The 17195-nt window shown below is 43.1% G+C and overlaps 1 protein-coding gene across 1 annotated transcript in view; it reads right to left on the bottom strand.

The window, feature by feature from the left end:
• Positions 1-719: 719 nt before the first annotated feature.
• LOC135977562 (uncharacterized) overlaps positions 720-17195 on the bottom strand; it is a 49383-nt gene continuing 32907 nt past the window's right edge. The window contains exons 3-10 of the mRNA XM_065578825.1: positions 16190-16325; positions 6816-6874; positions 6406-6547; positions 5457-5496; positions 4899-4987; positions 3750-3940; positions 1435-1538; positions 720-1344 (exon numbers count right to left, since the gene is read on the bottom strand). Coding sequence (XP_065434897.1) covers positions 1170-1344; positions 1435-1538; positions 3750-3940; positions 4899-4987; positions 5457-5496; positions 6406-6547; positions 6816-6874; positions 16190-16325 — 936 coding nt within the window. The 3' untranslated portion in view covers positions 720-1169. The remainder of the gene's footprint in view (positions 1345-1434; positions 1539-3749; positions 3941-4898; positions 4988-5456; positions 5497-6405; positions 6548-6815; positions 6875-16189; positions 16326-17195) is intronic.

Below are 17195 nucleotides of genomic sequence, written 5' to 3'. Positions count from 1 at the left end.
TAGGGTTGGGGGGGGTCAGATGGGGGCTTATAAGGGTTAATTGGGGAGGATGGACCAGGGCAGGGGCTGAATGGGAGTGGAGGCACAGGGCCATATGGTGATGGGGGAGGGAGGACAGAGGGTGGCTGAGTGGGGGCACAGAGCCACATGGGGGAGGTGGTGCAAGGCCAGATGGGGGAGTGGGTGTCTGAGTGGGGGTGGAGGAGAGGGACACATGAGAGTGCAGGGACACCTGGGGATCGGCAGATGTGCCTGACTGAATGGGAGAAGCTCCCTAACAATCCCTCCCTGCCCCCAAAAAAACCTGGTCCATACTTTTCCCATCGATACCCAACAACCCTCCAAGTTCACACCCAGGCTCCTTCCCAGCAATTTACTTCCCTCTCCCTCAGATCCTCCGTTACCCCTGACTCCAATAGCCTTTGCACTGCTGAGGGGTGTGGGAAATATGGTCCTGTAGTGTAGGTTAAATGAATTATTACTCAGTTCTGTATTAATATGCCTAACTTACAAAATATTTGTCAAGAAACATTTCCTGAATCTTTTTTGTTGTCTGTACTGTTGCAGACATACTTGCTGACAGGTATTTTGAAATAAATGACCAAAAATAATTGAAACTGGTATGATTATATTGTGTTATTTTGACAAATAAAATATGCAGAATTTTACAGAATTTTAAAATATTGTGCATGACATTTTTAATTTTTTTGGTGCAGAAGTCCCCCAGGAGTATATGCAATACACCAACCATAGCTTAGACCCCCAAAGCCAGAGAGCAGGTTGAATAAGTCTCACTAGACCTAAAACAAGGTTGCTGAGGCCTTAAGTGTGCAGATGTACTATGCCTCCACAGTGCTATTATATCACCAGGCTCTAGTTAATAGGGAATTGTTTATTTAACAGTCATGTTCTGGTTTCACTTTGTGCTTATATAATTCTTGTTTAAATGCCACATAAGTCCAGCTCTATAGAATTAACTGATGAGCCACTAAAGTAAGAAGCTTAGAAGAATAAACTGTCCAGAAGTGATTAAGAAACATCTGCATATTTTAAGTGTATTTCTGTCAAAACAGAGGAAAAATTAGACCAGGAACAAAAATAACAAACTGCTTTGCTACCACTGAAGAGACAGATGGTCATGTGCTCAGTTTACCTACAGAATTATTGCTCTAATCTTCCCCTAATGATTCTTCATAAAAGTAGTCTGTGCCAAGAACAGACAAGTCAGGCTTTTCACATATTGGTGGAGCAATGACAACTTCATAGCTGTTGATTATGTGATATGTACTCTGTCCCCCAGGAGCAAGTGGTCTCTTTATCTTCTTGTAATGCTCCTGCTTCAATCTAGGGAAAGAAAATTGAAAGCATGAAATATTAATTTGTTTTGAAAGTGAGGAAAAATTAATGTACCTGGTGGCCTTGTTTTCATTTTACCTTTTACCCAAAGCTTGTGCATAAGACTGCTGGTTGATTTCCTCTTTGATATCCAGGTCAGGATTGGTGACTTGGGGAAGTTTGGGGTTATAGCTCACTTCATGCTAAAAACGCACCAAGAGAACACTCAGCAATGCAGGAAGTATTTAGACTACCACTACATTCCTTCATATTACTGCCATGATGGCCCTTCTGTCTAATCCTGCCCCTTCTGGGGCACCTTTACAAGTTTGAGTAAACCATTTAAAAATTTTTTGGAAGAAAACAGTTGCTTTAAAACTGGGATGAGGGATGAATTAAATGTAGTCAATGTCATACATGTATGTTAATTGTTACATTTATTTGGAAGGCTCTCAGGTTACAATCTTATGTAAGGCATCAATTTGCATGAACCCTTATTGTGACAATTCTTCAAGCGTGTGCAGATTGTATTAGTGAGAATATGCATTTAGCAGGCTGCATGCACTCTTTACTCAGTATTTGCTTACTATTTAGGATACAGCATGAAATACTATCAATTTTAGCTTCATGTATGTGGACTGAACTCTTTTATAAACTACTTTTACCTGCTTATTTCAAATGTTTTTTTGCTGATACAGCATTCTGGTTTGAGAAGGAAAATGGAGGCAAGCCTTGATTGCTAGACTACCAGGAGGACTTCTTCCTCTTAATGGATTTTATTTTAAAAGAAACTAATTCCTATAGCCCACTGTGCCAGTCTGCCTGAGCTTTAGTCTTGTTGAGATTCAAATCACAGCTTATTCTATCTTATATATGGAAAAAGACTAATCAGGAGCTAGACAGATAATTGGAATGGAAGATTTATGGGAATTCTTTTCAAGAGAACACTGACTTGAACCACTACACACTGATCGCTATTTAAAAAGAGAAAAGACAATGAAACTAGAGCAATCCCTATATTGTGAAACGGATACTGAGAACTCAGAAGGAACAAACCCATTTTGTTCCCACCCCTTTTTCCCAATACGATGGGTACTTGCAAGTAAAGGTACAGGTATGCCAGGGGCCAGATACTTGCATATGTTCAATGTAGGGGCCTGTGCCTAGTCTAATCTTAACTATGCTCACATGTAGTCTTCAGCTGCACCGAAACACAACTGTGTGCACCTGCGCTAGGATTTTCAGGAGAAAAGTCCTAGACACTATGGTTTAAAGGTAAGAAATGAAAACTGGGCTGTAAGTTGTCTATTCACAGATATAAGGCCAAAAAGGACTATCATGGTCATTTAGTCTGACCTGCATAACAAGGTCATAGGACTTCCCTGAATTCATTTCTGTTTGAATCAGAACATATCTTTTTGGAAAACATCCAATCTTGAGTTAAAAAATTCTAGTGCTGGAGAATGTACCACAACCTTTAAGTTGTTTCAGGGGTTGATTACCCTCACTATTAAACATGTATGTCTTATTTCTAGTCTGAATTTGTCTAGCTTTAGCTTCCAGCTATTGGATCTTGTTATACCTTTCTCTGCTAGATGGAAGAGGCCATTATTCAATATCTGTTCCCCATGTAGATACTGAAACTATGGTCAAGTCACTCCTAACCTTTTATTAAACTAAACGGATTGAGTTCCTTCAATCTCGTGTAAAGTGTATTTTCCAATCCTTTAATTATTCTCTTGGTTCTTCTCTAAACCTTCTATGATTTATCAACATCCTTCTCAATTGTGGACACAAGAACTGGACACAGTAGTGGTTGCACCAGTGCCAGATACAAAGGTAATATAATCTCTCTCCTCCTACTCTATATTCTCTTTTGGCCGTAATATTGCACTGGGATTTCACGTTAAGCTGATTGTCCACCATGGCTCAAGTCTTTTCAGAGTCACTATTTCCTAGGATAGAGTCCCCTGTCCTGTGAGCGTGGCACCTGCATTCTTCAGGCCTAGATGTATGACTTTGTTTGGCCCTACTGAAACACATTTGCTGGTACCCAGCTTACCAAACCATCCAGAAAACACTGAAGCAATGACTAGTTCTTTGTTATTTACCACAACCCAAAACTTCCCCAGTAATGATTTTCTTTTCTTTCAGGTCATTGATAAAAAACATTGAACAGGGTAGGGCCCAGAACTGATGCCTGTAGGCTCCCACTTGAAATACACCTACTTAATGAATCCCTGTTTACATTTTGAAACCTATAGCTAGACAGTTTCAATCCATTTGCCTTACAAATGCCTTAAATAAATCTATTACATCATTTTCCTACATGTGCACTTTACTAGATGACAGCAAGGCATGTAAAACAGCTAGCCCACATGAAATACACCCCACTTTGCTGTCTATACACAAACCTTAGATAAGGAGTTTTCCAGAGTTACATTACTTGGCTCTGTGTTTATGAGTTGTAAGACAGGTGGCTCTCCTTCTAGCATGGGGTGAATTGGCATGCTTTGTGGGTCTATCAAGATTTCATAGGGAACCCTGGGATGTTTCCAGGAGGCAGGTGTGGAAATTTCCCATGGTTCTGCCTGCCCAAAAGTCCCTAGAAAGAAAATATAAACAAGCAGGCATTGTAAAGTTTCAAAGGGTACACCCTTGGGGCCAAAGGCCCCAAGCCTCCTCCTAATATCAAGGGAAGTCGCAACTAAGACAAAGAGCAATTCTTTAAAAAATTTACTTTTTAAAGTATACAAACTTCTGCTGCTGGGAAGACCTTTCAAAAGAAATTTTGTCTTGGAAGAGCAGTTGTGGTTTAAAAACTTTTGTGGATGAAATAAACTAAACAGAAAAGTCTTTAATTGCAAAGTAGTTTGTCAGAAGATTTTATTTCATTAGGGTCTGATCCAATGCCTCTGAGGCCACTCAAAATATATGTTTGCTTGAGTGGGTGTGTTGGATCAGGCACTTAAGTATAGATTTTTAAAAGTATTTTAATTAAGTGTCTAAATATGCAGCTAGCATGTAATGGAATTTTCAAAAGTGCCTATGCACCTAACTCCTATTGATTGCAAGATCCCCCACTAGGAGCCTATCTGCATCTTTAGGCATGTAAATACCTTAAAATCTAAGCTTTAGTGCTTTGAACTGAAAGACAGACACTTCTAAATATGGTTTGGCCATACTCTACCTCCTTAGAAAGCTCTGTATTGGAAAGCAGTTTTATCATACACTATTTTAATGCCACTGCTGGCTTTCACTGGAATTAAATAATAGAGCACCTATTTCAGGGGTGGGCAAATCTTGCCTCTTGAGCCAGACGTAGCCCATGTAGAACTGAAACAGGGCCTGCTTATACAAGAAAACTTATAAGTCCTAACATGAAATACTCCACTGTGAGCTGAGAATCCTCTGGCTAAGATAATTTATTAGCCTATGGATACAGCAGCCTGGGAGTTTATGAATGTCCATAGGGGGCTACTTGAGTAGATATTTTTGTGTATGCCACTCCTTTTTAAAGTTGACTAGCATAGCCATGCTGTTTTTGTAGATATAAGCCTTACCAATGTACTCTCCATCCAGACTCCACAGACGAACGGTACAATCAATAGAAGAGGAAAGCAGGACTTTTTCTTCATCAACCACCTCTACGCTATCAAAATGAAAGTGATAATCAGAACAAATCTACTTAAGCACCATATATAACTAAAGACTTATGACACCATGTCACTTACATTTTGTCATTAGAAATTTCTTGTGTTACAAATTGTCTACATGGGTCATTTCTGCCAATGCTAAAGTTTAATGTGAATGCTGCTACAGTATTAATTGTTTCAAGGGATTACAGCTCAAAGCAATATCTGATATAGTATAGTATGATAGTGCTGAATGACACCGAAGTGAACCATAAATGAGTTTATGTAATTTGAAAAGTATTTACTGCACATGATCATCGTATAATAGTGGAAGATGGACCAGGGATTGTGACTCATGACTGAGGCTCTTAGGTGTTATCACAATAGACATAAAACCTAATTATATTTATATCAAGCAACACGTGCAGGTTTGTGTATTTATACATCAAAAAATATTCTGTTAAAGACACATGAGACAGTACTTACGATACAACTATATTTACATGAGCTCTCCAATGATTCACATCTATGGCAATATAGAGAATAAATATGCATTATACATATAATTCAGGTTAATACGCAAATATGTGTCAGGTGTAAACCAACCACTACCTAAGAAGCAAGGACTTTAAAAAGTATTCATGGTTTTAAAGCAATTTTTTTTTAAATGCAACAAAGTCGTTAAAACTTTACCCTGGATGTATTTTGAAATTGCTCTGTTTTCTTTTACTAGGTAGCTTCCACTAAGATACAGTTATAAATGTCATCAGATCAGTGGTTCTCAACTCACAACCCACATGATGCTTGCAGCCCAATCAGTACACAGCTGGAACCCATGTGACATCCTCAGGGCCGTACAGGTAGTATATATACTGTGTGGATGCAGCCCACATAACAGATAGAGAGCTAAGCATATGTGGCCCGTAATAGTAAATAGGTTAAGAACCATTGCACCAGATGAAATCCTGAAGTCTTCATCCAGGTTTTACTCAGTCCTTCCTTCCCACTGAATATTGAGATTTGCCTGCATTTGGTCCACAGTGTATTAATTTTGTTAAGGAAGTTATATGGGACTTGCATCTGAAGAAGTGAGGTTCTTACCCATGAAAGCTTATGCTCCCAGTACTTCTGTTAGTCTCAAAGGTGCCACAGGACCCTCTGTTGCTTTTTATATGGGAACTATGGTCACCATACTCAGCTATGCTAAGAACAAGCTAAGGCATAAACATTTTGGCGCATACATGATCTGGAAAAAGGGGATTAAAATATTACAATGAAATAGAAGTATAAGTAGACACAGATCATGAGAAAGACTTTGTTTTTTTAAACCCTTTTCCCCCAGATCACATATGTTCCAAAATATGTTTTATACTTACATATAAAAATACAAATACAAAAATATTTAATATATAAAAACCCAATCCACAAGACACACATTTTGGTGGTTCTCGCTCTGGGTCCTGAAGGGCATAGTCCTTGATGCTGTAGACATACACATATCCATCATCGTCTGCTGCATAAATAAAGGAATCATCCGCAGTGACAGCAATACTGCTGATGTGGGATTTCACTCTAGACTGAGACAGACATTAATGTAGGCTGTGTTGTTAGCTAATAATTCATGCAGCATGATAATACTATATTGATTATAATGGAAATAAACTACAACATATGAATGCTCATAATAAATCTAAACGAGCAGATGTGTACTTACCATAATTAAACAAAGCAAAGCAATAATGTTTCCCCTCCTCCCCCATACGGAGTGTATCTTTGAACTGTAAGAAGCGTGCTTCACTCAGTCCTACACAGCTTAGCCCTCTGGAATTCATCGCTCAAACTTACAGGTATGAAGCTTGCTGTAAGGGGGATTCCACTGAACAGACTCCAGAAGTTGACAGAACCTGGAAAAAAGCAAACAGTGAAAATGTTTATTAATAGCAATGAAACAGAAGTCTATTTTGACAGGAATACAAAAATGTAGGAATTTGACTGCTGGATGCAGAGGTTCACAAACTTGGGTCCATGAACCACTGTTGGTCCCTGGACTGTGGGGCTGCAAGGGTGTAACAGGCTGTGGGGGACACCCAGAGTCTCTGTTTACAACTTTCTGCCTCAGCAAGAGTGAGCTTTGCTAGAAATTAGGCTGTTAGCTCCCTGCCACACCAGTCAATCTCCCTCACCAGCAAACTCCTCAAGAATCTCCTAGTCCAAATCTCACCTAATAGGAAATAATCAGTGCACTCCAACTACACCCCCCGAGTGATGTAAGTTACATCAACTTAAAGCGGTGTCCACACCGTGCTACGTTGGCGGGAGACGCTCTCCAATCGGCATAGCGCGTCTTCACCAGACATGCTATAGCAGCGTGCGAATGTAGCACAGTAGTGTAGACTTGCCCTCAGTCTTCTGATCTTGCACTTAGTTCACTGAGAGGTGTACCTGATGGTATGGGCCCCCTTTGTGGGCTGGTAACACCAATTGTACCACCTCCTCTCTCCACTGTGGAATATCAGAGCTAGTTTTGATTCCATTAGGAGTCTAGTTACAGACTGCTGAGCTGAATTCACTTTGGGCCAATAGTGCACCAGTACTGGAGCTCTGCTTCTACAAGCTGAAATCACTAAAGAGCTAAAATTGCTGGGGGGGCCCTGAAGCTATATTGCTGAGCGGCTGGTGGAGCAGAGCATGTTTGTAGGGTGACTGGTGGAGCAGAGCAGTTTGCAGGATGGCTGGAGTGGCTCGTGGGATGGCTGGTACAGCGGAGCAGCTTGTGATGAACTTTAAACTAGGTTCACCAGGGGAAGGAGACACAAGCCCTGAGGTAAGTGGAGAAATGGGATACCAGGAGGAAGCACAAGCAGGAGAGTGCAAGAGGGGAGGACTTCTGTCTCAGACTGAGAAAGCGGGACAATCAGTGAGTTATCTTAAGTGCCTATACACAAATGCAAGAAGCCTGGGAAACAAGCAGGGAGAACTGGAAGTCCTGGCACAGTCAAGGAACTATGATGTCATTGGAATAACAGAGACTTGGTGGGATAACTCACATGACTGGAGTACTGTCATGGATGGATATAAACTGTTCAGGAAGTCAGACTCAGATTTTTCTGCAGTTTCATACCGGAGCTCTGAGCAGAAAAGGTGGCGGAGTTGCACTGTATGTAAGAGAGCAGCATGACTGCTCAGAGTTCCGGTATGAAACTGCAGAAAAACCTGAGAGTTTCTGGATTAAGTTTAGAAGTGTGAGCAACAAGGGTGATGTCGTGGTGGGAGTCTGCTATAGACCACCAGACCAGGGGGATGAGGTGGATGAGGCTTTTTTCCGGCAACTAGCAGAAGTTACTAGATCGCAAGCCCTGGTTCTCATGGGAGACTTTAATCACCCTGATATCTGCTGGGACAGCAATACAGCGGTGCACAGATAATCCAGGAAGTTTTTGGAAAGTGTAGGGGACAATTTCCTGGTGCAAGTGCTGGAGGAACCAACTAGGGACAGAGCTCTTCTAGACCTGCTGCTCACAAACCAGGAAGAATTAGTAGGGGAAGCAAAGGTGGATGGGAACCTGGGAGGCAGTGACCATGAGATGGTCAAGTTCAGGATCCTGATACAAGGAAGAAAGAGCAGCAGAATACGGACCCTGGACTTCAGAAAAGCAGACTTTGACTCCCTCAGGGAACTGATGGGCAGGATCCCCTGGGAGAATAACATGAGGGGCAAAGGAGTCCAGGAGAGCTGGCTGTATTTTAAAGAATCCTTATTGAGGTTGCAGGAACAAACCATCCCAATGTGTAGAAAGAACAGTAAATATGGCAGGCGACCAGCTTGGCTTAACAGTGAAATCCTTGCTGACCTTAAATGCAAAAAAGAAGCTTACAAGAAGTGGAAGATTGGACAAATGACCAGGGAGGAGTATAAAAATATTGCTCAGGCATGCAGGAGTGAAATCAGGAAGGCCAAATCACACTTGGAGTTGCAGCTAGCAAGAGATGTTAAAGAGTAACAAGAAGGGTTTCTTCAGGTATGTTAGCAACAAGAAGAAAGTCAAGGAAAGTGTGGGCCCCTTACTGAATGAGGGAGGCAACCTAGTAACAGAGGATGTGGAAAAAGCTAATGTACTCAATGATTTTTTTGCCTCTGTCTTCACGAACAAGGTCAGCTCCCAGACTGCTGCACTGGGCAGCACAGTATGGGGAGAAGGTGACCAGCCCTCTGTGGAGAAAGAAGTGGTTCGGGACTATTTAGAAAAACTGGACGAGCACAAGTCCATGGGGCCGGATGCGCTGCATCCGAGGGTGCTAAAGGAGTTGGCGGATGTGATTGCAGAGCCATTGGCCATTATCTTTGAAAACTCATGGCGATCGGGGGAGGTTCCGGATGACTGGAAAAAGGCTAATGCAGTGCCCATCTTTAAAAAAGGGAAGAAGGAGGATCCGGGGAACTACAGGCCAGTCAGCCTCACCTCAGTCCCTGGAAAAATCATGGAGCAGGTCCACAAGGAATCAATTCTGAAGCACTTAGAGGAGAGGAAAGTGATCAGGAACAGTCAGCATGGATTCACTAAGGGCAAATCATGCTTGACTAACCTAATTGACTCCAATGACAAGATAACAGGCTCTGTGGATGAGGGGAAAGCAGTGGAGGAGTTATTCCTTGACTTTAGCAAAGCTTTTGATACAGTATCCCACAGTATTCTTGCCAGCAAGTTAAAAGAAGTATGGGCTGGATGAATGGACTATAAGGTGGCTAGAAAGCTGGCTAGATCGTCGGGCTCAACGGGTAGTGATAAACGACTCCATGTCTAGTTGGCAGCCGGTTTCAAGTGGAGTGCCCCAGGGGTCGGTCCTGAGGCCGGTTTTGTTCAATAACTTCATTAATGATCTGGAGGATGGTGTGGACTGCACTCTCAACAAGTTTGCAGATGACACTAAACTGGGAGGAGTGGTAGATATGCTGGAGGGTAGGGACAGGATACAGAGGGACCTAGACAAATTAGAGGACTGGGCCAAAAGAAACCTGATGAGGCTCAACAAGGACAAGTGAAGAGTCCTGCACTTAGGATGGAAAAATCCCATGCACTGTTACAGACTAGGGACCGAATGGCTAGGCAGCAGTTCTGCAGAAAAGGACCTAGGAGTTACAGTGGATGAGAAGCTGGATATGAGTCGACAGTGTGCCCTTGTTGCCAAGAAGGCTAACGGCATTTTGGGCTGTATAAGTAGGGGCATTGCCAGCAGATCGAGGGACATGATCGTTCCCCTCTATTCGACATTGGTGAGGACTCATCTGGAGTACTGTGTCCAGTTTTGGGCCCCACACTACAAGAAGGATGTGGAAAAATTGGAAAGATTCCAGCGGAGGGCAACAAAAATGATTAGGGGGCTGGAGCACGTGACTTGTGAGGAGAGGCTGAGGGAACTGGGATTGTTTAGTCTGCAGAAGAGAAGAATGGGGGGGGATTTGATAGCTGCTTTCAACTACCTGAAAGGGGGTTCCAAAGAGGATGGATCTAGACTGTTCTCAGTGGTACCTGATGACAGAACAAGGAGTAATGGTCTCAAGTTGCAGTTGGGGAGGTTTAGTTTGGATATTAGGAAAAACTTTTTCACTAGGAGGAGGATGAAGCACTGGAATGGGTTACCTAGGGAGGTGGTGGAATCTCCTTCCTTAGAGGTTTTTAAGGTCAGACTTGACAAAGCCCTAGCTGGGATGATTTAGTTGGGAATTGGTCCTGCTTTGAGCAGGGGGTTGGACTAGATGACCTCCTGAGGTCCCTTCCAACCCTGATGTTCTATGATTCTATGAAGGCTGCACCAGAACCCCACAGTGAGGCGGGGCAGTCGGCCTCAGAGCATGTAAGGTGCCCCTTAACATCTCTGCGCTGTGCCCCCCCCTCCCCATTTCCACCCAGGCTGGGAGGTAAAACTCTGCAGATAAACTTTTGAACTCTGGGGCTGCACTGATCAGGGACAGAGACTTTTGGGTGATTTTTTGGGTTGCTGGACTTAAGACCTTGAGGGAAAAAGGACACTGCCAAACTTACTTGGGGGTGGGTCTTTTGCTCATGGTTTGTGTTATGAATCCTGTTTGTGATGTTTCCCCAACATAATGCCACATTGTTTCCCTCCTTTATTAAAGGGATTTTGCTACACTCAGACTCCGTGCTTGCGAGAGGGGAAGTATTGCCTCTTAGAGGTGCCCAGTGGGGTGGTATGTAATTGTCCCAGATCACTGGGTGGGGGCTCGAGCCAGTTTTGCATTGTGTTACTGAAACGGAACCTCTAGATACTGAACCTGGCCCTTGTTGCTGCCAACTCAGACAGGCAGAAGGGTTACACAGACATGTATTCCGTGCCCCACCCTTTGTCCCCTCTGCATCAGAGTCTGTACTTCTGACATTCAGTGTGAAGGAACTGAGGGGTTTTGGGTGGTGCACCCTTATACAGCCAGGGAAGGACTATGGCTGCAGGATGTGAGTGCCGCCCCATGGGTACTGCTAGGTAAAGTTCTCTGGCTCTGGTGCACAGGGCATGCACACATCCACATGAAATACATGTCTACATCACATCTCGAAGAACACTGACAGGTAGGTAACCGTTTTTTCTCTGGTTCCATCCACCAGAATAAACCAGAAATAGACACCTCGGTAGCAAAGATCTACCCATCAATCCGAGAATTTATTTTCTTTATCCAGAGCTGCAGGAGATCTACCATAGCATTATGCTTCCAACTGCTAGGACTCCTGGTCTCAAGCACAGCGGTCACTCCACAGGTACAATCACACATCAGAAGTCTTCAATCCTTCATACTAACGGTGTGGGACAACTCCCTGGAACACATGAAAGATCAAGTACAGGTTCCAACACAGGTGTTCAACTCCTTACAATGGTGGTCTGTCCACAACGATGTCCACCAAGGCACATCCCATCTGGCTTCCAGATCCTTTAATCCTCACAACCGACACCAGCCTGGAGGGCAGGGAGCTCATTTGGAGACTCAAGCAGCCCAGGACTCTGGAGCCAGGAGGAAAAGGCTCACAGCGTCAACCTCCTAAAGCTGCCAAGCTAGCTCTGTGAAGGTTCCAGCCCACTCTAAGGAGGAACCATGTCCTGCTTCAATCAGACAATAGGACTGTGGTCACATATTTAAACAACCAAGGGGAAACAAGTCCAGCACTACACACAGACGTAACAGAACTAATGAGGAGAGTGGAATGGTTCCTCATTTTCCTCAGAGAGAGCCACATCAAAGGGGACTTGAACCAAAATCCAAACTGGCTCAGCAGGCACAGGATCAATAATGCTGAATGGTGCCTGAAATCAGGAGGTTTTCAATCTCATCATTCAGCCTCCCTTTAACCAACCTGTGAATGATAAGAATGCAAAGAGGCCAAAACAGTTCACAAAGGAGGCAGGCCACAGATCCACGCGGACATATGTCTTATTGCATAGTTGACCACAATTACACCCTTTCCACTACTGGGGAAAGTGGTCCAGAAACTAAAACAAGAATAGGCAATGGTAACACTGATAACTCCTCATTGGCAGAGGAGACCTTGGCTCTTAGCTGTGACAGCTGAAACTGGAGCCCTCACTCCAGCTTCCATGGAAACTGGGCATCCTCTCAACAAGGTCCTCTGCTTCATCCGGACCTGAAACAGCTTCAGCTAACAGCCTGCTTTTGAGAGGGAAGCTCTAGAAGGTCTCAGTCTGTCCTCCAGAATCATTAAGATACTGTTTTTGTCTAAGAAAATATCAATACTAAAAGCATACTCCGCTATCTGCTCCAGATTCAACAACTGGTGTCAAGAGTACAATGCAAATCCCAGAAGTCCAGAAATTCCAATCATTCTGAACTTTCTCGAAGGCGGCATAGAGAGAGGCTTGCAGCCCAGGACCATTGCAGGTCAGGTATCTGCTCTTAATAGCATGGTATTTGCAGGATCCTTGTGCTCCTTGGCAGACAATCCACAGGTAGCCAGAGTCCTTCTAGCAGTCCAAGTAGCCACAGTGGTAGTCAGGCCACTTTTCCTAAAATGGGACCTTTGACATGACAAATCGTCCCTCTGAGCCTCTGACTTCCGTATTGGCCTTTTATTTATCCATAGACTCATTTCTTAGTAGCTGTCACATCCGCCAGGTGAGTGTCGGAGCTGGCAGCCTCACCCATTCAGGAGCTGTACTGCACTATGAAGACAGGGTGGTGCTCAGGACAGCAAAATCCCTTCTTCCTAAGGTAAATTCCACACTTCCCAAGAGGTTGTGCTGCCTTTGTTCTGTCCAAAACCACAACATCCAACTGAAAAGGAGTGGCACGGATTAGATGTCAGAAAAGCATTGAAAATCTCTTGAGTGTACAGAATCCATCAAAAGATCAGGTTCCCTATTTGTGTTCTTCCACCAAAATGCCAGGGACTCAGAGCTTCCAAGTCCTCCATCACTAGGTGGATTAGACTACATATTGTGGAAGCCTACAAATCATCAGGGGCTCCTGTCCCAGAAAGGATCAAGACAGGGAGCTGGAACAATCTGTATAGTGAGGGTGCTGAGAGCCATTGAACCAAACTGTAAACCTTGTCTGTGATGGAAACTACTTCAAGCCAGGGGGTGCGGCAGCACCCCCAGCACCAGCACCTATGGATCACAGCACACTCCACAAGCTCCTTAGCAACCTCACGGGTGGAATGAGAAAGTGCGCCCACTTCGGAAATTTGCAAAGCAGCCACTTGGTCTATGCCAGCAGTTCTCAACCAGGGGTCCAAGGCCGGTTTCAGGGGGTCCACTAAACAGAGCTGGCATTAGACTCATTGGGTCCCAGGGCAGAAAGCCCACGCTGCCCTGACTGCAGCACCCAGGGCTGAAGCCAAAGCCTGAGCAGCTTAGATTCGCGGGGACCCATGCAATTGTCCTGCTTGCTTCCCCCTAATGCCACCCTGGCTTTTATATGCAGAAAAACAGTTATTGTGGCACAGGTGGGCTGTGGAGTTTTTATAGCATGTTGGAGGAGCCTCAAAGAAAAAGGTGAGATACCCTGGTCTACACCTAACAGCTTCATTGGGCACTATAAGGTGGATCTTCTATCTTCTGCAGAGACATCCTTTGGCAGGACAGTGCTGCAGGTGGTGGCCCAGAAATAATACAGACTTTTCAGCAAGCTCACAGAAAGAGGGTTACTTCTTTCCTGCTGAACTTTTGTTTCATAACCCTCCTTGTTCAACTGATCGCTACTGCACAGGCATCCAGAATTGTGGGTGAGCAGGGCCGTGACAGTGGCGCTGCAGAGGGCTCCCTGTCCTGCCTTCTAAATTATCCCAACTCCCAATTATGTGGATAAAATCCGTGTGTCCCCCATGCTATTCAGATAACCAGGAGTATACTGTATTGTTATATTTCCAAGCATCCTAGCTATAACGTGCGCGTAACTATATCTTAATGTTCAGAAAAGATGCAAACAAGTTTGTAATGACTAATGAAAAAAGTCATAATAATTTTATTATCGATATCGAGGTCTCTCCCCTACAGGGCACTTGATCTACAGTGATCTAGCCATTCACGCAGTGCTGGTTCTGCCTCCTCATTTCTAGCTATAATGTATTTTTAGCTTCTTTCAATTCAGTGTAAGTACTTTCCCATATTAGTTTTCCATGTAAACAATTGCTGTAGTTGCTACAGGGATGTAATGTGATTCCAAAAACAAGAGGAAGCATCAATCCAAGTGGTACAAAAACGGTTAGAGAATCCTGCCGTAGAGTAGCCCTAAATTCTATTCTGGAGCAGCCTACTGGCAGCTTATGGGATCACTGCTAAGGTCCCAGAGGTTGTGCTGCATAACACAACAGTAATTAGTTATTAATTATTTGTATTATCGTAGCACTCAGTAGCCCAAGTCAAGTACCAGGATCCCATTGTGCTAAGAACTGTACAAACACAGAACAGATACCCAGTCCCTGCCCTAAAGAGCTTATAATAAGACAAGGGACAAGAGACCGATACAGACAGAGGAGTACAAGGAACCAATGAGACAATATTGGTCAACATGACAGGCTGTGGTCTCAGCACATCAGTGGCCTAATCGTTGTCAACATTTTTGTAGGCATCATGACAAAGGAGGGTTTTGGAGAATGTAGCTTTGCAGATGTTTACAGGGAACTTCTCCTAAGTATGAGGAGCACCATGAGGAAAGCACGAAGGTGATTATTTGAAAATTCAGCAAGTGGGCAATCGAAGTTCTCCCATGGGCCAATCAGAGGTGGGAGCTGATATCTCAATAGTAAATGAGAGGTGACAGGCAATGTGGGGACAGACTGTGAAGGGCCTTGGAAGTGAATGCAAGCAGATTATGTTTGATGCAATAGAGAAGCGGGGGGCTAGTGAAGGAAAGCAAAGAGGAGTGACGTGATCACAGCGATGTGCTAGGAAATTACCTTTGAAGCAGCATTTTGAATGGATCTGAGCAGGGCAAGATTGCACTTGTCAAGGCCAGAGAGAAGGATGTTGCTTTAATTGAGACAAGATGATGAGAACCTTGATGAGAGTTTTAGCTGTATGGATGGATAGGAAAGGCTGTATCTTAGGGGATACCTAGAGTACATGCTGGGCTTGCGATTCCCATGCTTGCATACACATAGTCACACTAGCTTGGATGAGAACTTGGATGAGAACTAGTGCAAGTGCAAATAGTAAAGTAGCTGTAGTAGCGGGGGCAGCAGCAGTGGAAACACAGTTTAGCTGTGCTGAATAGAAGCCCTCCTGAAGCCCCTGGGTACATACCTGGCGTGGCTAAGCCTTGCTGCCACTGCCCATGCTCTGTGACCACCCACACTACTATTTATGCTTGCACTAACTCTCGTCAAGCTAGTGTGACTATGTGTATGCAAGCAGGGGAATCACACCTCCCACTCATAGTGTAGATGTAGCCCTAGAAAGATTATGCAGGTTTAAGGAATGAGCTGTTGATGGGCTCTGAAGGGAAAGCTATGCGTTTCTTCTTGGCTGGAAGTTGGTTTCCAGAGTGCAAGGTGTTGTGGGAACTGAGTTGGATCAAAGGCGGCAATTAGTCATGGTCCCAAAGAAGGTAAGAATTGTTTAATGCTCTTTTTCTGGAAAAACCATAATCGTCTGGAGTTTTTAAAATCAATTTAGTAGCATGAATCATTTTTTAAAAATCCTATTTCTTAGAGATGCAACATATTGTAGTAAACGCTAGCGTTATTAACTCCTACCTTGAGGCCCATTGGAAATAAGAGAGGCTGCAGTTGATTCAAATTTCACTGCGCGAGTCCTCAGAAATACGAGTTGAGTGATACTTGTGTCTACAGCTTGGGAAGGAAAAAGAAGAACAAGATTGATTTGTTCATTCTAAGCCTGCTTAAATCTTGAACACAACTTAATTGTTCTCTAGTGAAGGATAAAACCAAAATGTTAAAATAGAATTATATTGTAGCAGCAGGTTTTCCAGAGATCAGGATATTATTTTCCACCATATTTAGATTATAACAATTTAATTCCTACTGCTCTCTAAGTAGGCATAATGCACAACTCATTATTTATCATCTATACTTGCTTTTAAGAGATACTAAACCTCTCTATGTGTTGATGACAAATACACCTCTACTCCGATATAATGCGACTCGATATAACACGAATTCGGATCTAACGCAGTAAAGCAGTGCTCTGGGGGGGCGGAGCTGCGCACTCCGGTGGATCAAAGCAAGTTCAATATAACGCAGTTTCACTTAGCGGTAAGATTTTTTGGCTCCCAAGGACAGCGTTATATCGAGGTAGAGGTGTATACCAGCACTGATGATTTTTACTAAAATTTCAACAGAACAGTTTTCCTTGGGAAAAACACAGTTCAGTTTAAATAAAAATGCTTTGCAAAATCATGTTGTTTTTCATGAAATTTCAGAGAAAGGGGGGAAATAGTTCAAAAAAGACATTTCAGCTTTTTCTGAACAAAACATTTTGATCTTTCCTTTTAAAATGACTTTCCATTTTGAATTTTTAAAAATTCTGTATTATACATTATAAAATATAATATAATAAAGTCAAAAGTCAACACTGAAATAAAATGTTTTGATTTTGTTGAAACAAAATATTTGGATAAATTTGAAAAGAATTTTTTAATCGAAATTTTTTTTCCTGGAGCATTTAATTTTCAGGTTTTGTTCCGATTCAGAATGAACACAAAATTTAGAAATCTCAAAATCCTCCATGAACTGGAATTTC

The sequence above is a fragment of the Chrysemys picta genome, unplaced genomic scaffold, assembly GCF_011386835.1.
Source record: "Chrysemys picta bellii isolate R12L10 unplaced genomic scaffold, ASM1138683v2 scaf4, whole genome shotgun sequence".
Taxonomy (NCBI): Eukaryota; Metazoa; Chordata; order Testudines; family Emydidae; genus Chrysemys; species Chrysemys picta.
Note: the sequence above shows the minus strand (reverse complement) of the source record. Positions and strands in the feature narration are given on the sequence as shown.